The sequence below is a fragment of the Amblyomma mixtum genome, chromosome 3 (genome assembly GCF_055824585.1).
Source record: "Amblyomma mixtum isolate Tamu chromosome 3, ASM5582458v1, whole genome shotgun sequence".
NCBI classification, from domain to species: domain Eukaryota; kingdom Metazoa; phylum Arthropoda; class Arachnida; order Ixodida; family Ixodidae; genus Amblyomma; species Amblyomma mixtum.
The window spans coordinates 76,587,787-76,600,885 of record NC_143014.1 but is presented as its reverse complement, the minus strand read 5'-3'; the positions used below and the strand labels follow the sequence as shown (position 1 = coordinate 76,600,885).

The window sequence follows — 13,099 nt, the reverse complement described above, 5'->3', positions numbered from 1 at the left end:
TTCGCACTTGATTCAGACTATTTTGGCGAAAAACCAGACCCCTGTAGTTCAAAAGGCTTCTTACTCTCTTGATATGGCCCCCTGCGACTTCTGGTTGTTTCCCAAAATCAAGAGGCCATTGAAAGAAGCGCGATTTCAGACAAGAGTGGACATTATGGCTGCAACGACAGCTGAGCTAAACTCCATTCCGAAAAAGGCCTTTTCGGAATACTTCCAACAGTGGCAGCACATCTGAGAGAAGTGTGTGGAGTCCCGAGGAGACTACTTTGAAGGTAATTAGGTTTCCAATGCTTCAGTTATGCAATTTTTTTCTTCGGCCAAAGGTCGGATACTTTTCTAACAGACCTCGTAAACCGGCAGCAATTTTTTCAACATACAATATCCAGTAATTGTGACTGAACGAAATATGGTCTTTGTTAGGCCTTTAATTTTATAGTTTGAAACAATGTAATGCAACACATTTTCTTGATCTAGAATTACCAGGCACTGAAGGTGTTTGAGGGGAATTTTAAACAAAATCAGAGGTTTTCTTTTTAAATCTCCGTCAAAGTTCGCCTTTTTTTTTTCGAATTTTTCGAACTTTAGATGTCCTCAACGCCTAATGAAAAATCATCAGCCCGATGTTAAAAAGAACGAATTAATACTCGTTCGTTTCGTTTAGTGGGGTTTAACGTCCCAAAGCAACTCAGGCTATGAGGGACGCCGTAGTGAAGGGCTCCGGAAATTTCGACCACCTGGGGTTCTTTAGCGTGCACTGACATCGCACAGTACACGGGCCTCTAGAATTTCGCCTTCATAGCAATTCAGCCGCCGCGGCCGGGATCGAACCCGCGTCTTTCGGGCCAGCAGCCGAGCGCCGTAACCACTGAGCCACCGCGGCGGGGTTCGGATTAATACTGAGGAAAATTTTCAGCCTCAGGTTCTTATACCGTTTTGACCTGTTATTGTCCAAAAAACTGAAATTATTGGAGTGCCTTAGTTTTTCAGCAATATTTGCGATTTTTTTATGCAAAATTATAGGTTTGCATTGCTTCCAACAGGAAAATTTGCATGAAATTTCTGTAAAAATAATCAGGTCCCATAAAATTTCATTTTACTTTCTGCACGGATCCAAACTAGCGATTTTGCGATTAGCGCGTGATACGACTTTTTTTTTTTTTTTTAAAAAACTACAACGTTTCTCGCAAAACTAAGTACGATTCCCTTATATCGACTCATCTGCCTCCATACGTCTTCTGCAATAAAATAATCTTTAAATCCCCTGGACCTCAATATACGATGGAAATTCTCCCGCCTGTCGTTGTTCCACATCCTCTACTACAACCAATCACCTTTCGCACGCAGGCACATCAGAGCAGCACATGATATATCATCTCGTACCGACCATGCGCGTAAAATTCAAACAATTTTGCCCGCACAAAGAAATATCCGAATTCCCCATTAGTCTTGTCTATAAGGGAGTGGAGTGCTTTATCTGGTAGCATTGTGGCTATTAACGAACCATCATCTTTCCGTTCATCGTTACTAACATTTCTTGAATCAGGCGCAGCATTGCAGTTGGTTTCAACTTGCCGCTTGTACCTGTGATTTGACTTGTGCGTGAAAATATTATTTTGTACATTGTACACTGCACCACGCCCACGATGTATAACACCGATCCAATTTGATAATTTACGCTGTGCTCTTCCATTCTTGTTTTTCCTATATTCTTATTATGTATGACGTGAATCCTTGTGTATTTTTTATCTGCTCTCCCCCGATGTACTATGTAATGCCCAGCTGGGTTCTTAGGGTACTTAAATAAATAAATCTATAAAATTTTAATTGAAAACAAAAAACGGTCATGGGATCTTGATTACCGTTCTTGCCTGAACACACACACGCGCGCGCGCGCGCACGCGCACACGCGCACACACACACACACAATATCCATATCAGTTTTTAGAGTTTCGAAAACGAGGTTACCATCGGCGCTGTGCCCCAACAAATTTTGCCTACACCGTGCCATAATACATGCGCTTTCGAGAAGCTTGCAGGCAAAGCAACTCATCCAGTGTACGTAACTCTCAGAAATATCCAAAACATGTGGGCCACAGCGCCGAGCGTAATCGAATTTTTGAAATTCTAAAAACTTATTACTTACGGCGGGCTACACGCTTCTTTATGCTATGCTATGCAGCACAAACGCTGGGGAATGCTATCGTTTCTTGGGGCTGGCGCCCCCGTTATAGCTGTGGCCCCTGCCACATGCCAGCCTGCGTGAAAATGGGAAGCCTTCTATTCCCACGTAGTACGTACTACCTAGCTGCTGCTTTGGACACCTTCGCGATTGCTTACACCTTCGCTCGCTCGGTTAGTGCGGCAAAGCATAGGCGAGTTTGCCTGACCACTTAGCTATTTCCCGCAGCGAGAGGTTTCCCACGGAACTGAAATTAGGGTAGGAGAGGGGGGGGGGGATGTTTAGTCATTTTTATTTTTATTTGTGTCGATGTGTCGCGTAGCACTAGCAACGTTTATGACTCTAACACTGATGAGAAAGATGACAGGAATTCCCCGTCGCGTGCAAAAAAAAAAAGAAACTCTTTGCGAATAAAGGGGTGGGGGGTGGGGGGGGTGCTTAATTCAGGAAGACAAGGGCGGGGGCGAGGAGGGAGGAGGTGCAGGGAAATCACTGCCTGCGACTAAAAGGTGCCACATGAGATCGAATGTGAGCAACATATATAAGACAACTATCAAATCGTGTCAGCAAGCTTCAATCTATCGCAAGCCTTCATCATTCATGGTGCGCCCCCCCCCCCCCCCCCCCCCTCCTTTGAAAAAAAGAAGTAAGAACGGCGGGTGATTAAAGCGTGAGGAAACGTAGCGCTGCGACGCATGCTTGACTGCATGAACCCGTCTGCGCCACCCTTGAGCAGTCAGCACCACGCAGTCAAAATGAAATAAGAAATAAGTCCTTGGTGTGAGCGCAAATTGCTTGCGTTGAACTTGCTTGCAGATTCATGTGGCTCCACTTCCGCGCAAGCGTACGACAATGTCGAATTTTATGCAGGGGAGGGCACCTCTCGAGCGCTCTACACAAGGCAGACTGTACGTCGTTATTTCACTACAAGTGCTGATAAACACTCCTATGTCCATGATATTTACTTTGTTCGCTCACTCATTCGCTTCACTTAGAGTATCGAATTTAAATATAAGCTCATATTCTATCAATCATTTCCAATTCGCCAGATCCCTCTTCATGTTTCAGCATGCATTTCGTTAAAATGCATAGAATGTGGTTACATGATGTTGCAGCCATTTTCAGAAGAAAACTAGAAAAATTTACCGTAATATGGCGCTTTAACTTGTACTCAGGACAGAGCCTTATACAACACAGTACTCGGGCGAAAACTGATACTGCACCCATCACGGCCAAGCTGAACGGGTCAGATATTCCGAACTCTGCATCCCTGTAATAAGCACACATCTCTGTCTTTTTTTTCTTGTGCAGTTTACTCGCAGTAAAGTCATATATCGCAGTAATATCGATAGTAATATTGAAGAGAATCGGCTTCGTACATGCATAGCAAAGACCGGAGGAAGGGGGCGCGAACCGGGATTTCGCCGGTGGCGCCACCGCTGCACCATGAAAAAAGGGCGCGCGCTTCTCCCGCCTAGAGTCACTCCCGCCGGCCGGCACACCTAGTCATCTAGACACCATAGTAGCATCTTGTGAGGTATGTTGAAAAAAAAATTGGCCGTGGTTTAGCTCTGATTAAACCTGGAGTGACGCGATAGCTACAGCTGGCCGAGTGGAACTCGCTGAGTCGAATTGCAAAGTCAGTCTTTCGCTGCTGCGTTTCGCTGGGCGTTCCTTCTTCATCTTCGATCTTGGACGTAGATTCACAGTTCCTGCGCAATTTCCTTTCCTCAAATTCATTTTCTTCATTAAGGCCCCTCTTTCTGTTTCTTCTTTCACTCCCACTTCCTCCCTTCCTCTACAAACGGATGACGGGAGTCCACCGAGATCTGCGAGACAGTTACTGCATAATTTCCTTTCCTCAAATACAATTTTCATTTTCTTCATTACGGCCCCGCTTTCTTCTTTCACTCCCACCTCCTCCCTTCCTATATGGTGCGGTTCGGGTGTCCACCGAGATGACAGAGAATTACTGCGTCATTAATTAGCGAGCTACAGGCCATGACTACGCTTATGCTTCGCTGTGGTTAAGCGATGTAATGCTACTGATGATTTACTTGGGTAATCTCTGACGTCATCAAACGAATGACGGGTGTCCATCGAGGTATGTGAGACAGCTACTGCGTAATTTCCTTTCCTCAAATTAATTTTCTTCATTACGGCCCCTCTTTCTGTTTCTTCTTTCACTGCCACTTCCTCCCTTCTTCTACAAACGGATGACGGGTGTCCACCGAAATATGTGAGACAGTTACTGCGTAATTTCCTTTTCTCAAATGCAATTTTCATTTTCTTCATTACGGCCCCTTTTTCTCCTTTCACCCCCACTTCCTCCCATCCTGTACTGTGCGATTTAGGTGTCCACCGCCACGCGTTCCGCTGTTCGCGTTTCATTTGACGCCGATAGTACGTGGGGTGAGAAGAGAGAGATATGGGCTGCACGCGTTAGCGCTGATAACGTTGTGGCATACATGCAGCGCTGCTGCAATAGGCCGCAGCGTTCAATAGGTGAGCAAACTCTCGCGATAAACCATAAACTGCCACTTGCAAGGGTGGCAGGGTGGGTGCGCTGCCTATCCAGTGTCCGGAACGCACTTAACGTTACAGACGCCAAGCCGCTATAGTTGCCCGATACGCCATAGCTTTCGCTCTGTAACCAGGTTCAGCAGTAGTTGAACCACACATTTTTTTTTTTTGAAGGCCGTAGGATCCGTTTTTCAAGCTATTTCTTCAATTGCGCTCGAATAAACCCCCTGTTGACTTCACTAGTGCTATAACGTTCGGCTGCATATATATGCGGATGGGGTTAGGATCTGTGAGCTCATCTGTGTGCTCCACGTGTGTGCACAGTCCAGGATCACTCTGAGGGCTTGTGAACACGTCAATGTTGTCGAAAAGTGCGGATGGCAGCTTGCCTGTTTCATGTGCTGTGAGATCTTGGGGCTTCACTTGCATGATCAGCTGCGTGGTTTCTTCCCGTGATGGAAGTATGGGACTCGCTTGTCAAAGTTGCTCTTGGTGACACTTCCACTCACTGCTGTAGTGGTTTTCCCGTTCTGACTGTTGCACTGCGGTTGTTGCGGTGGGTCGTCCTGTCGGTAGGCTTCCATTTGTCGCCCTCGTTGCGAGCTGCTTTTCGCTATCCAGTCAAGTGTATCAGTTCCATCAGTGTATGGTTCGATGTAGTCGAACGTGATGCATTGTCGCCAGTTTGTACCTATGACGGCTTCATGTGGCAAGTCTCTGACCACATTACGTAGTCGATATTTTTTACTGCAATGCAATAGAAAGTGCATGTCCTGGTACAAATTAACAGGCTGTTCAAATTTGGCGCTGCACTGATTGCAAAGCGCTCAGTTTCGGTTTTGCGCAAAGCAACGTTACTAGAGTAGGTTCTAGTAACGTTGGCGCAAAGCAAACAAGCAAGTAAGCAAACACGTGATTTCCTTGCGCTGCAGGACCTTGCAGACAGTCGCATATTTAACCACAAAAAATACAGGCACAAGACGTACAGGAAGCAAAAAGAACCCAATGAACGGCTTTAAATTTAAACAAAACAAACGAAATGTTTTAAATCAAACAATTTACTCGACTTCATACTATGTTTGAAAATATTAATTTTTATAACCTTTTATTATCATAATTTACGTTATATTAGCCATAGAGTATCTAGAAATACTATAATATTATTTTCATCATCATCATCAAGACATAGTTGTTTTGGCGGGAGCGCGTGCGCGTCTCTGTTGACTTGGTATCGTCGTCGTGAGTGTTGGAGTGCGCTTGTTGCAAAGGGATGTTTCAGGAGTTACGGCAGTTCTAGTTGTTTTTATGCCTGGGCAGCTTGAGTAGTATTTTGTAAGGTTTTCATCGCCCTGGTGATTCTTGATAAGGGCATTCAGGATGGGAATTACAGGTTTAGCGAAGGTGATCGCTGACAATGCTCCGGGTGCGATTAAGGAATCTGAAATAAAGAACTACTTCGGTATATCCTTGTTCTAATATCCGTTAAGTGTTATTTTAAGATTGCTTTAATAAGCGTATGCTTAATCTTGTGCAATGCTTTTCCAGGAAGGAAAATCGCAATCGATGCGTCGATGTGTTTGTACCAATTTCTGATCGCAGTGCGTCAGGAAAATAACATGCTCACCAACAGTGAAGGGGAGACAACAAGGTGAGCATGTGTGGACGGCGTTCGATGACGTGAGCTAATGTGAGCGTATGTTTCATTTCTTTCGGTAGCCACCTTGTTGGCTTCTTCTACAGAACTATTCGTATGATTGAAAACGGCATCAAACCAGTCTACGTGTTCGATGGAAAACCGCCGGGCATGAAGTCATCGGAGCTTGAAAAACGCCAAGAACGTAGGGAAGCAGCAGAGAAGGAACTTGAGAAGGCGGAAGAGGCAGGCAAGTGACTTTATGCAGAATGTCGTGCATGTATTGTGTCGTGTACGAGAGATTTACTAGCCATTTACTGCGGAGAAATGACGGGTCTAGAGAGCGGTTATAATGTGCTTTTGTTTCATCATGTTATGTCATGGCACAGACGATAATTATTCGTGCCTCTCGCTTGTTCTCTTTAGGAAACCAGGAGGAAATCAACAAATTCAGCAAGCGACTTGTGAAAGTGACCAAGCAACATAGCGAAGACTGCAAAAAACTTCTGAGCCTCATGGGCGTCCCATTTATTGAAGTAAGTTGACACTTCATGTTCACATTTTATTCATTTGCCACGCATCTGTAGCTCGCCCTCATAAAGTTATGGAGGGAATTGCTATACACATTTGAGAACAAGACATGACACTTAGTCGATGTTGTTTCTTGTTCACAAAATTCTATTTAAAGCGCCTTTTGGCCATCATCCATGTGTGCAATCTAAACGCTTTTTAAACGGCATCTAGTTTATGCAGTAGTAGGAATATTGTGTTGTCTAGTCGTTCATGTTTTTACAGGCTCGTTGATGTATGCGTGTGTGACTTGTACTATGCTTTTCTGTTAATCTGTTGTCTGCAGGCTCCATGTGAGGCTGAAGCTCAGTGTGCAGAGCTTGTAAAGGGTGGCAAAGTGTATGGAACTGCAACTGAAGACATGGATGGTTTGACCTTTGGTACTAACGTTCTTCTTCGCCATATGACTTACAGTGAAGCTCGGTAAATGGCTTTGTCATATAGCTTTGTTTTCCTAGTGCCGTGACATAAGACTGAGGGTTATGATGTCAATAATCTCTTGATGTGTCATTGCAGCAAAATGCCCATCAAGGAGTTCAGCCTTGAAAAAGTCCTGAGTGGGCTTGAAATGAATCGCAATGAGGTACGTGATCTTGTAAAGACTATGGTCCACATGTGAAGCACTTTTAACACGTGTATTTATGAGCCTGAGAGTGCCTTTTGTGGGTGTGCGGCGCTGGCAACTGGCCAACAAGAACAAGGAGGAGACACAACTGTGCTGACCCAGTTACGTCTCCTCCGTGTTCTGGTCCATTCTCTGCCAGTGCTGTGCAGCACAAAATGACTGAAAATAACCAGCTAGCTAAGCAGTGTAGTTCACCAAGAGTAGCTGACCTTGACATGACGTTTTACAGTTCATAGATCTTTGCATCCTGCTTGGGTGTGATTACTGCGAAAGCATTCGAGGAATCGGACCGAAACGTGCATTGGAACTCATCAAGCAGCACAAGTGCATTGAAAAGATCATTAGCTCAATTGACACCAAGGTATGCTTGAACCCTTTGCAAATGCCCTATTGAATGCTAATACGCTGCAGCATTATTACAGGCTCTATGCCTCCTTTTTGTTTGGGAGGTGCTTCTTTGGCATAAGTGTATGCCAAAGAAGCACCTCCAAGTGTATGCCAAAGAAGGTGACTTCTGGTCAAAGGCCAGAATGTTTGTTTGTTTGTTTTTGTTCTGTTTATGCTTTTGTTCTGATCAGAGGCACTGCAGTAAAGAGTGGCTTTCAGAAAGCTGTTTTTTTTTTCTTCTTTTTCCTATGCAGCTATTTTGGTACAATAGCATTTCTGTATCCTGCCGCCATTTTGCTGTACAAGGCCATTGCACCTGAGATGAAAACCAGTTCTCCAGCTTTGTGATGGTGCCCGGTCAATGTTTCAGACATTTGGATAGGTATCTAACTCAGTGCGACATCACTAATTAGTGCAGTCAGCTGTATGTAGGTTTTTAGTGTCTATTACCAGCTCAAAAACTGGCCCTACACATTTCCACAGTTTTATATGGTACAAATGTTCTAATTAGATGCATATTGAAAGGATGTTTTACTTCTAGAAATATCCTGTGCCTGAAGACTGGCCCTACAAAGAAGCCCGTCAGCTTTTTTTGGAGCCCGAAGTTACTGCAGCTGATGAAGTTCAAGTAAGACTGTGCAAAGCATTTTCAGTAGAAGGTTATTAACTTAACTGGCATTATTTGGCATTGATTTTCCAGCTGAAATGGGGTGATCCTGATGAAGAAGGCCTTGTCAAGTTTCTTTGTGAGGAGAATGGCTTCAGGTGATTATGCTTGTTGCTCTGTTTTTTTCTAGAGCAGGCTTGGTTCTGTTTGTAGTACATTGTGTTGTGCTTGATTGGTACAAAAAGAAAACTCTTGCATGCAAAACTTGATTTTAGAGGTAAGATAATGCAGCGTGTATTCAAAGCTGCTGTCAGAAACGTGCCTGTCTGTAAACTCTGCGTCGGTACGCTGCTAAGATTTGTGTCTATTTGTGACTATTTGGCTATTTTAGATTTGTGGCTATTTGTGACTACAGTAAGACTACTGACCTTTGAAGAACCAAACATTAGGCGAGTTGGTTACTACTTGACATGTTTACAACTGTACAAAAGACGAAGGATTATGAAGAAAGGACAAGACAACAGAGCGTGTAACCATGTCATCTATTAACCTCTTGATGTTGTCTTTGGCAAATACCATTTTGTCAATCTTCTGCACGTTCTTCACCTGATTAGTTGTCACGAACTGTCAGTACTTTGCGAAAATTTAGTTTAACAAGCGTTTGGAAAGAGTAATGACTAACATATGATGAAATGCCTTGAATATATTTTTTTAGAGATGTCAATTGCATAGGTATCATTTTGGCAATCTCAGTGGCTGTTTAAGCAATTTATGCTGTTGCAAAAGCTAGCAATGCGTGATGCTTGATTGCAGTGAGGAGCGCATCCGAAATGGTGCCAAGAAGTTGTTGAAAGGGCGTAACAGCACCACCCAGGGTAGACTTGACACCTTCTTCAAGGTTCTGCCATCGGATTCCTCATCCAAGCGCAAGGCAAGTGCTTTTGGACAGTTCTTAATGGCAATGGCATCATTTAGCAGGTTTGGTTTACTGCAATTTGAAAATGAGGATTTGAACCTTTGAAGGTAGCCTACAGTTTGGCTAAATGTACAAAACTGACGGCAACAATTGAAAAATAACACAGTTTCGAGGTTTCAGTGCACAATTGTAAATTAATGAAACTTTATTTATGCATTCAGTATACCACCAAAGTTCAGTAAGGAGGGGGGATAAAGCACAAAATAAAAAAAATATGCAATGGGTTGCCATAACAAGACTCTTTGGATAAAACACCCAAGAGGACTTGCATATGAGAAAGCGACATTCGGAAGATATTGGTTCTAATGGAATCATCTTCGACAGTCATGGCATTTTTTATATTTTTGTAGTCTCATTTCATGTTTGTTGTTGTTGTGGTTTTGCCCACAATATACACAAGTAATTCTGTGTGTTTGCATTGTATCTTGGCAGTAATGTTTAGTACTGCATTTGCGAGGTGAGCATGAATACACATTTGATCTGGCAGATTTTAGGTTTTTTTTTCTTGCATCCTGGCTGAGAGAGCCTCACAAGAAGGGAGCTAGGGAATGGTATAACTAATGGTTAAGTTTTTGATTCCGATTTAATAAGTAGCCACTTGTTTTTTTTTTCACTGATTGAAACAATGCTTTACTTGCCAGCAGTGCTCAAAAGAATGCTGAAATTTGACACATTGATTGAGTAAAGAGGAGGAATATTAATGTAAAAATTCCAGTTAATGTAGGTGAAGTATGGCAGAGTTCTGCTAACAGGCATGAAAACAGCAGTAGAAATGAGGACACATTATAAGCTGCAGTTCACGTTCTCAACTAATCCTGTGGCTGTGTGCGAAGACTTTGGAGCAGCTTGTGCAGTCCTTTTGGCAGTGGAGTTCGTACTACGTTGATAACTGGTTCCATTTTGAGTTTTGAAGATTTAATTTGCAACAAGGTGTTGCGAGGGAATCCAGGTGAAAAAAATTCTCCGCCAATACTGTCTCAGTGTTTGACTTAAAAGCATTAACTATGGGAGCTTCAAGTGCTTACATCAGTTGCTCAGCAAACATGCGGAAAAGACCAAATCCAAACATTGGCGAATGTTTCCTTTCTGGAAACGTCCCTTCTAAGCACAGTGGAAGACTATTTTAGGTGTTGACACTGACCTCCCGCTGCGGCGGAGAGCGCGCACAGGTCATGTTCGCCCTCTAGTACATGCGCCGACCGCAGCGCCGCGGGGGTGCTGCGAAGTAGTGGCCATTCACTTGCGGCGCAGCAGACACAGCTGAGCGGTTTGCACGGCTTTCGGTGCCGTTTTAGGCTGTGTTTGTGGTGCTTTGCACTGCCAGAGTGCATCACAAGGTGTGGACGTTAGGTTCTCGGCTTCCGCATTGTGGTGGCACCGAGCATGAGCAAAGTTTGCTAGAACTGGCTTTTCGTGTCATAGTTTGGGACCAGTCGCAGTGATCGTTGTGCAAACGCACGTGGTGGTGCAGGCCGACGCCGTGGACGGTCATGGCGGCCTATGTAGTTCATAGTGGCTGTGATGTGCTGGTTGTTGCTGTGGCACACTTGAGGGGTCCAGCTGGGTCCAGAAGCCGACTAGACGCGATTATGCTTTGTACCCAAATGCAGATCGGGTTATCAGAGTTGTTCGGACCAAGTGTCACTTTTTAAAGCTGTGTCGGAGCCTGCTCACATAGAACTATGGCGTCAGGCAATCCCCAGAGCAGATGGGATATTGCAACCGAGCGACCAGATTTGCTCAAAGCACTTTCCCAAGCATACGATATAAAATCGTACTACGCAGAGTTCAGTGGCAAGGCACTTCTAAATGCACCCAAGAAACCAGTGCTGTTGGCAAATGATGTGCCCAGTATTTTTCCTGGATGTCCCAAATATCTGATAAAACAGGCAAGTTCAAGAAAGCCTCCTAGAAAACGACAGCCTGCAGTCACGTGTGCCAAGCAGCTAAAGGCTGATTCACACGGATGGTCCGTTCACATGCGGCCCGCACATCACGTGTTCATGCATCACCACATTGAGAGGCGCTCTGTTGGCCTGCGAACTGGTTAAGCAAGGAAGCCCAGGTGCCTCTCCCCTCGCGGGAATTAGCGGCGGCCCGTGAAGATGCATGCGCTAGCTCTGGCAACTGGGCTAGCAAGACGGCCCAGGCCATTGAGGAATTGGACAAAGGGCCGCGTCCGCTTCGCAGGACTTCTGCAGTTAAATAAAGGCTGGAGTGCATCATGCGTGTCAGCTGATCAAGGAACATGCCCTTCTTCCACCTAGAAACTTGGAGGCGCCAACTCACTTAAGTGCAAGCTCCGTCTTCATCGGCATTCATGTTGCTAAGGTTTCTCTTGTGCACTGGTCCGGGTACCTAACATTCTAGGTGCTCAGCAATCCCTGTACATGCCATGGCAATGGAGCAATTAATTTTAGTCGGCAATCTCGTGACCAGTTTCCACCGGCTGTACATTTTGGTGCCACTAAACATGGTTAGACTTGCCGGTAACATTTAAAACGAATATGCTCGCTGCATAATTTGCCGGACCCTAGAACGCTCGATGGAGAATTTCGTGGCCCAATATTATTAAGGTCAACAAGTCGCTTTACCATGCCAGCTGAAGTTATTCTCAACTGACACCCGCCAGTCCCTGTTTAGACTCACGCAAGTATTTACCTCTGCGTGTGCATGCCAATCTTTCGTTGAGGGAGACAACAGCTCAGCATCGTCGGTGTCGGTATCGGCATAAAAGATGAGCCACAATATTGGCATATATATAACGGATCGAAAGTATAGGTATCAATTGAGGCGCTACGTTGCCACTGTTGCTATGTGATATAGTGTGGTCACGTGTTTACTGTTTTGATCAATTTGACCTTCATTGCAGACAGACACGTCCTCGATAGAAGTAAGTAGTAAGAGCTACCGCTCTTAAAAGCTGTATAGACAGGTTGAGAGTTCTTGAATTACTCTTTATAGAGCAGCGTTGGTGGTAGCGCAAGTATGTCGTAGCACAATATTTAGCAGTTGACCATCTTGCTGGCTCTGAAGTAGTTCAGCTGTGAAATTAATGGAATAGTTTCAATATTTGGAAACTTGTCTCGGATTTTGGAGAAAGTAGCGTAAGCACAGTAATGATTTCATTTCTTGCAGTAGGGAACTTATATTATGTACAGAAGAGCATCACAGACTTATTCACATACATAGATGAAAGCCTTTGTGGTGGAAAATCAGTTCCTCACTCTATGCTGCATGATTTTTCATTACTAAGGACCTTATTTTTAGGGTCTAAAAATGAATGCTGAAGGTTCAATATATAGGAGATGAAAATACGTTTTTGTACCAAACAGGAGAAGATACACACTACTAACTTCACATAAAATGCGCACTTACAGAGTGTTTCTTTTTTTATAGGATCCAAAATTTTTTAAAAAAGGTAACTTTAGATTTATCTTAGCCCTGGGGCTATATTGGGGGCGAATGTGGGCCCCAGGTAAGAGGCAGAATGCTTTAATTAGTTAGTTCACTAATTAAACATGTTGATAAAATTTTTTATTTTTATTTTGGCAGCATGTTGTATTTGCAGGCTAGGAGTTTGTCCTCCGACAGTCTGG

General features: G+C 44.2%; 1 protein-coding gene across 1 annotated transcript in view; it reads left to right on the top strand.

Moving 5' to 3' along the window:
• Positions 1-5,901: 5,901 nt before the first annotated feature.
• Positions 5,902-13,099, top strand: part of Fen1 (Flap structure-specific endonuclease 1) — a 19,900-nt gene continuing 12,702 nt past the window's right edge. Inside the window, exons 1-10 of the mRNA XM_089579760.1 lie at positions 5,902-6,161; positions 6,248-6,350; positions 6,419-6,585; positions 6,762-6,871; positions 7,192-7,328; positions 7,422-7,488; positions 7,760-7,891; positions 8,459-8,545; positions 8,618-8,682; positions 9,338-9,455. Coding sequence (XP_089435886.1) covers positions 6,080-6,161; positions 6,248-6,350; positions 6,419-6,585; positions 6,762-6,871; positions 7,192-7,328; positions 7,422-7,488; positions 7,760-7,891; positions 8,459-8,545; positions 8,618-8,682; positions 9,338-9,455 — 1,068 coding nt within the window. The 5' untranslated portion in view covers positions 5,902-6,079. The remainder of the gene's footprint in view (positions 6,162-6,247; positions 6,351-6,418; positions 6,586-6,761; positions 6,872-7,191; positions 7,329-7,421; positions 7,489-7,759; positions 7,892-8,458; positions 8,546-8,617; positions 8,683-9,337; positions 9,456-13,099) is intronic.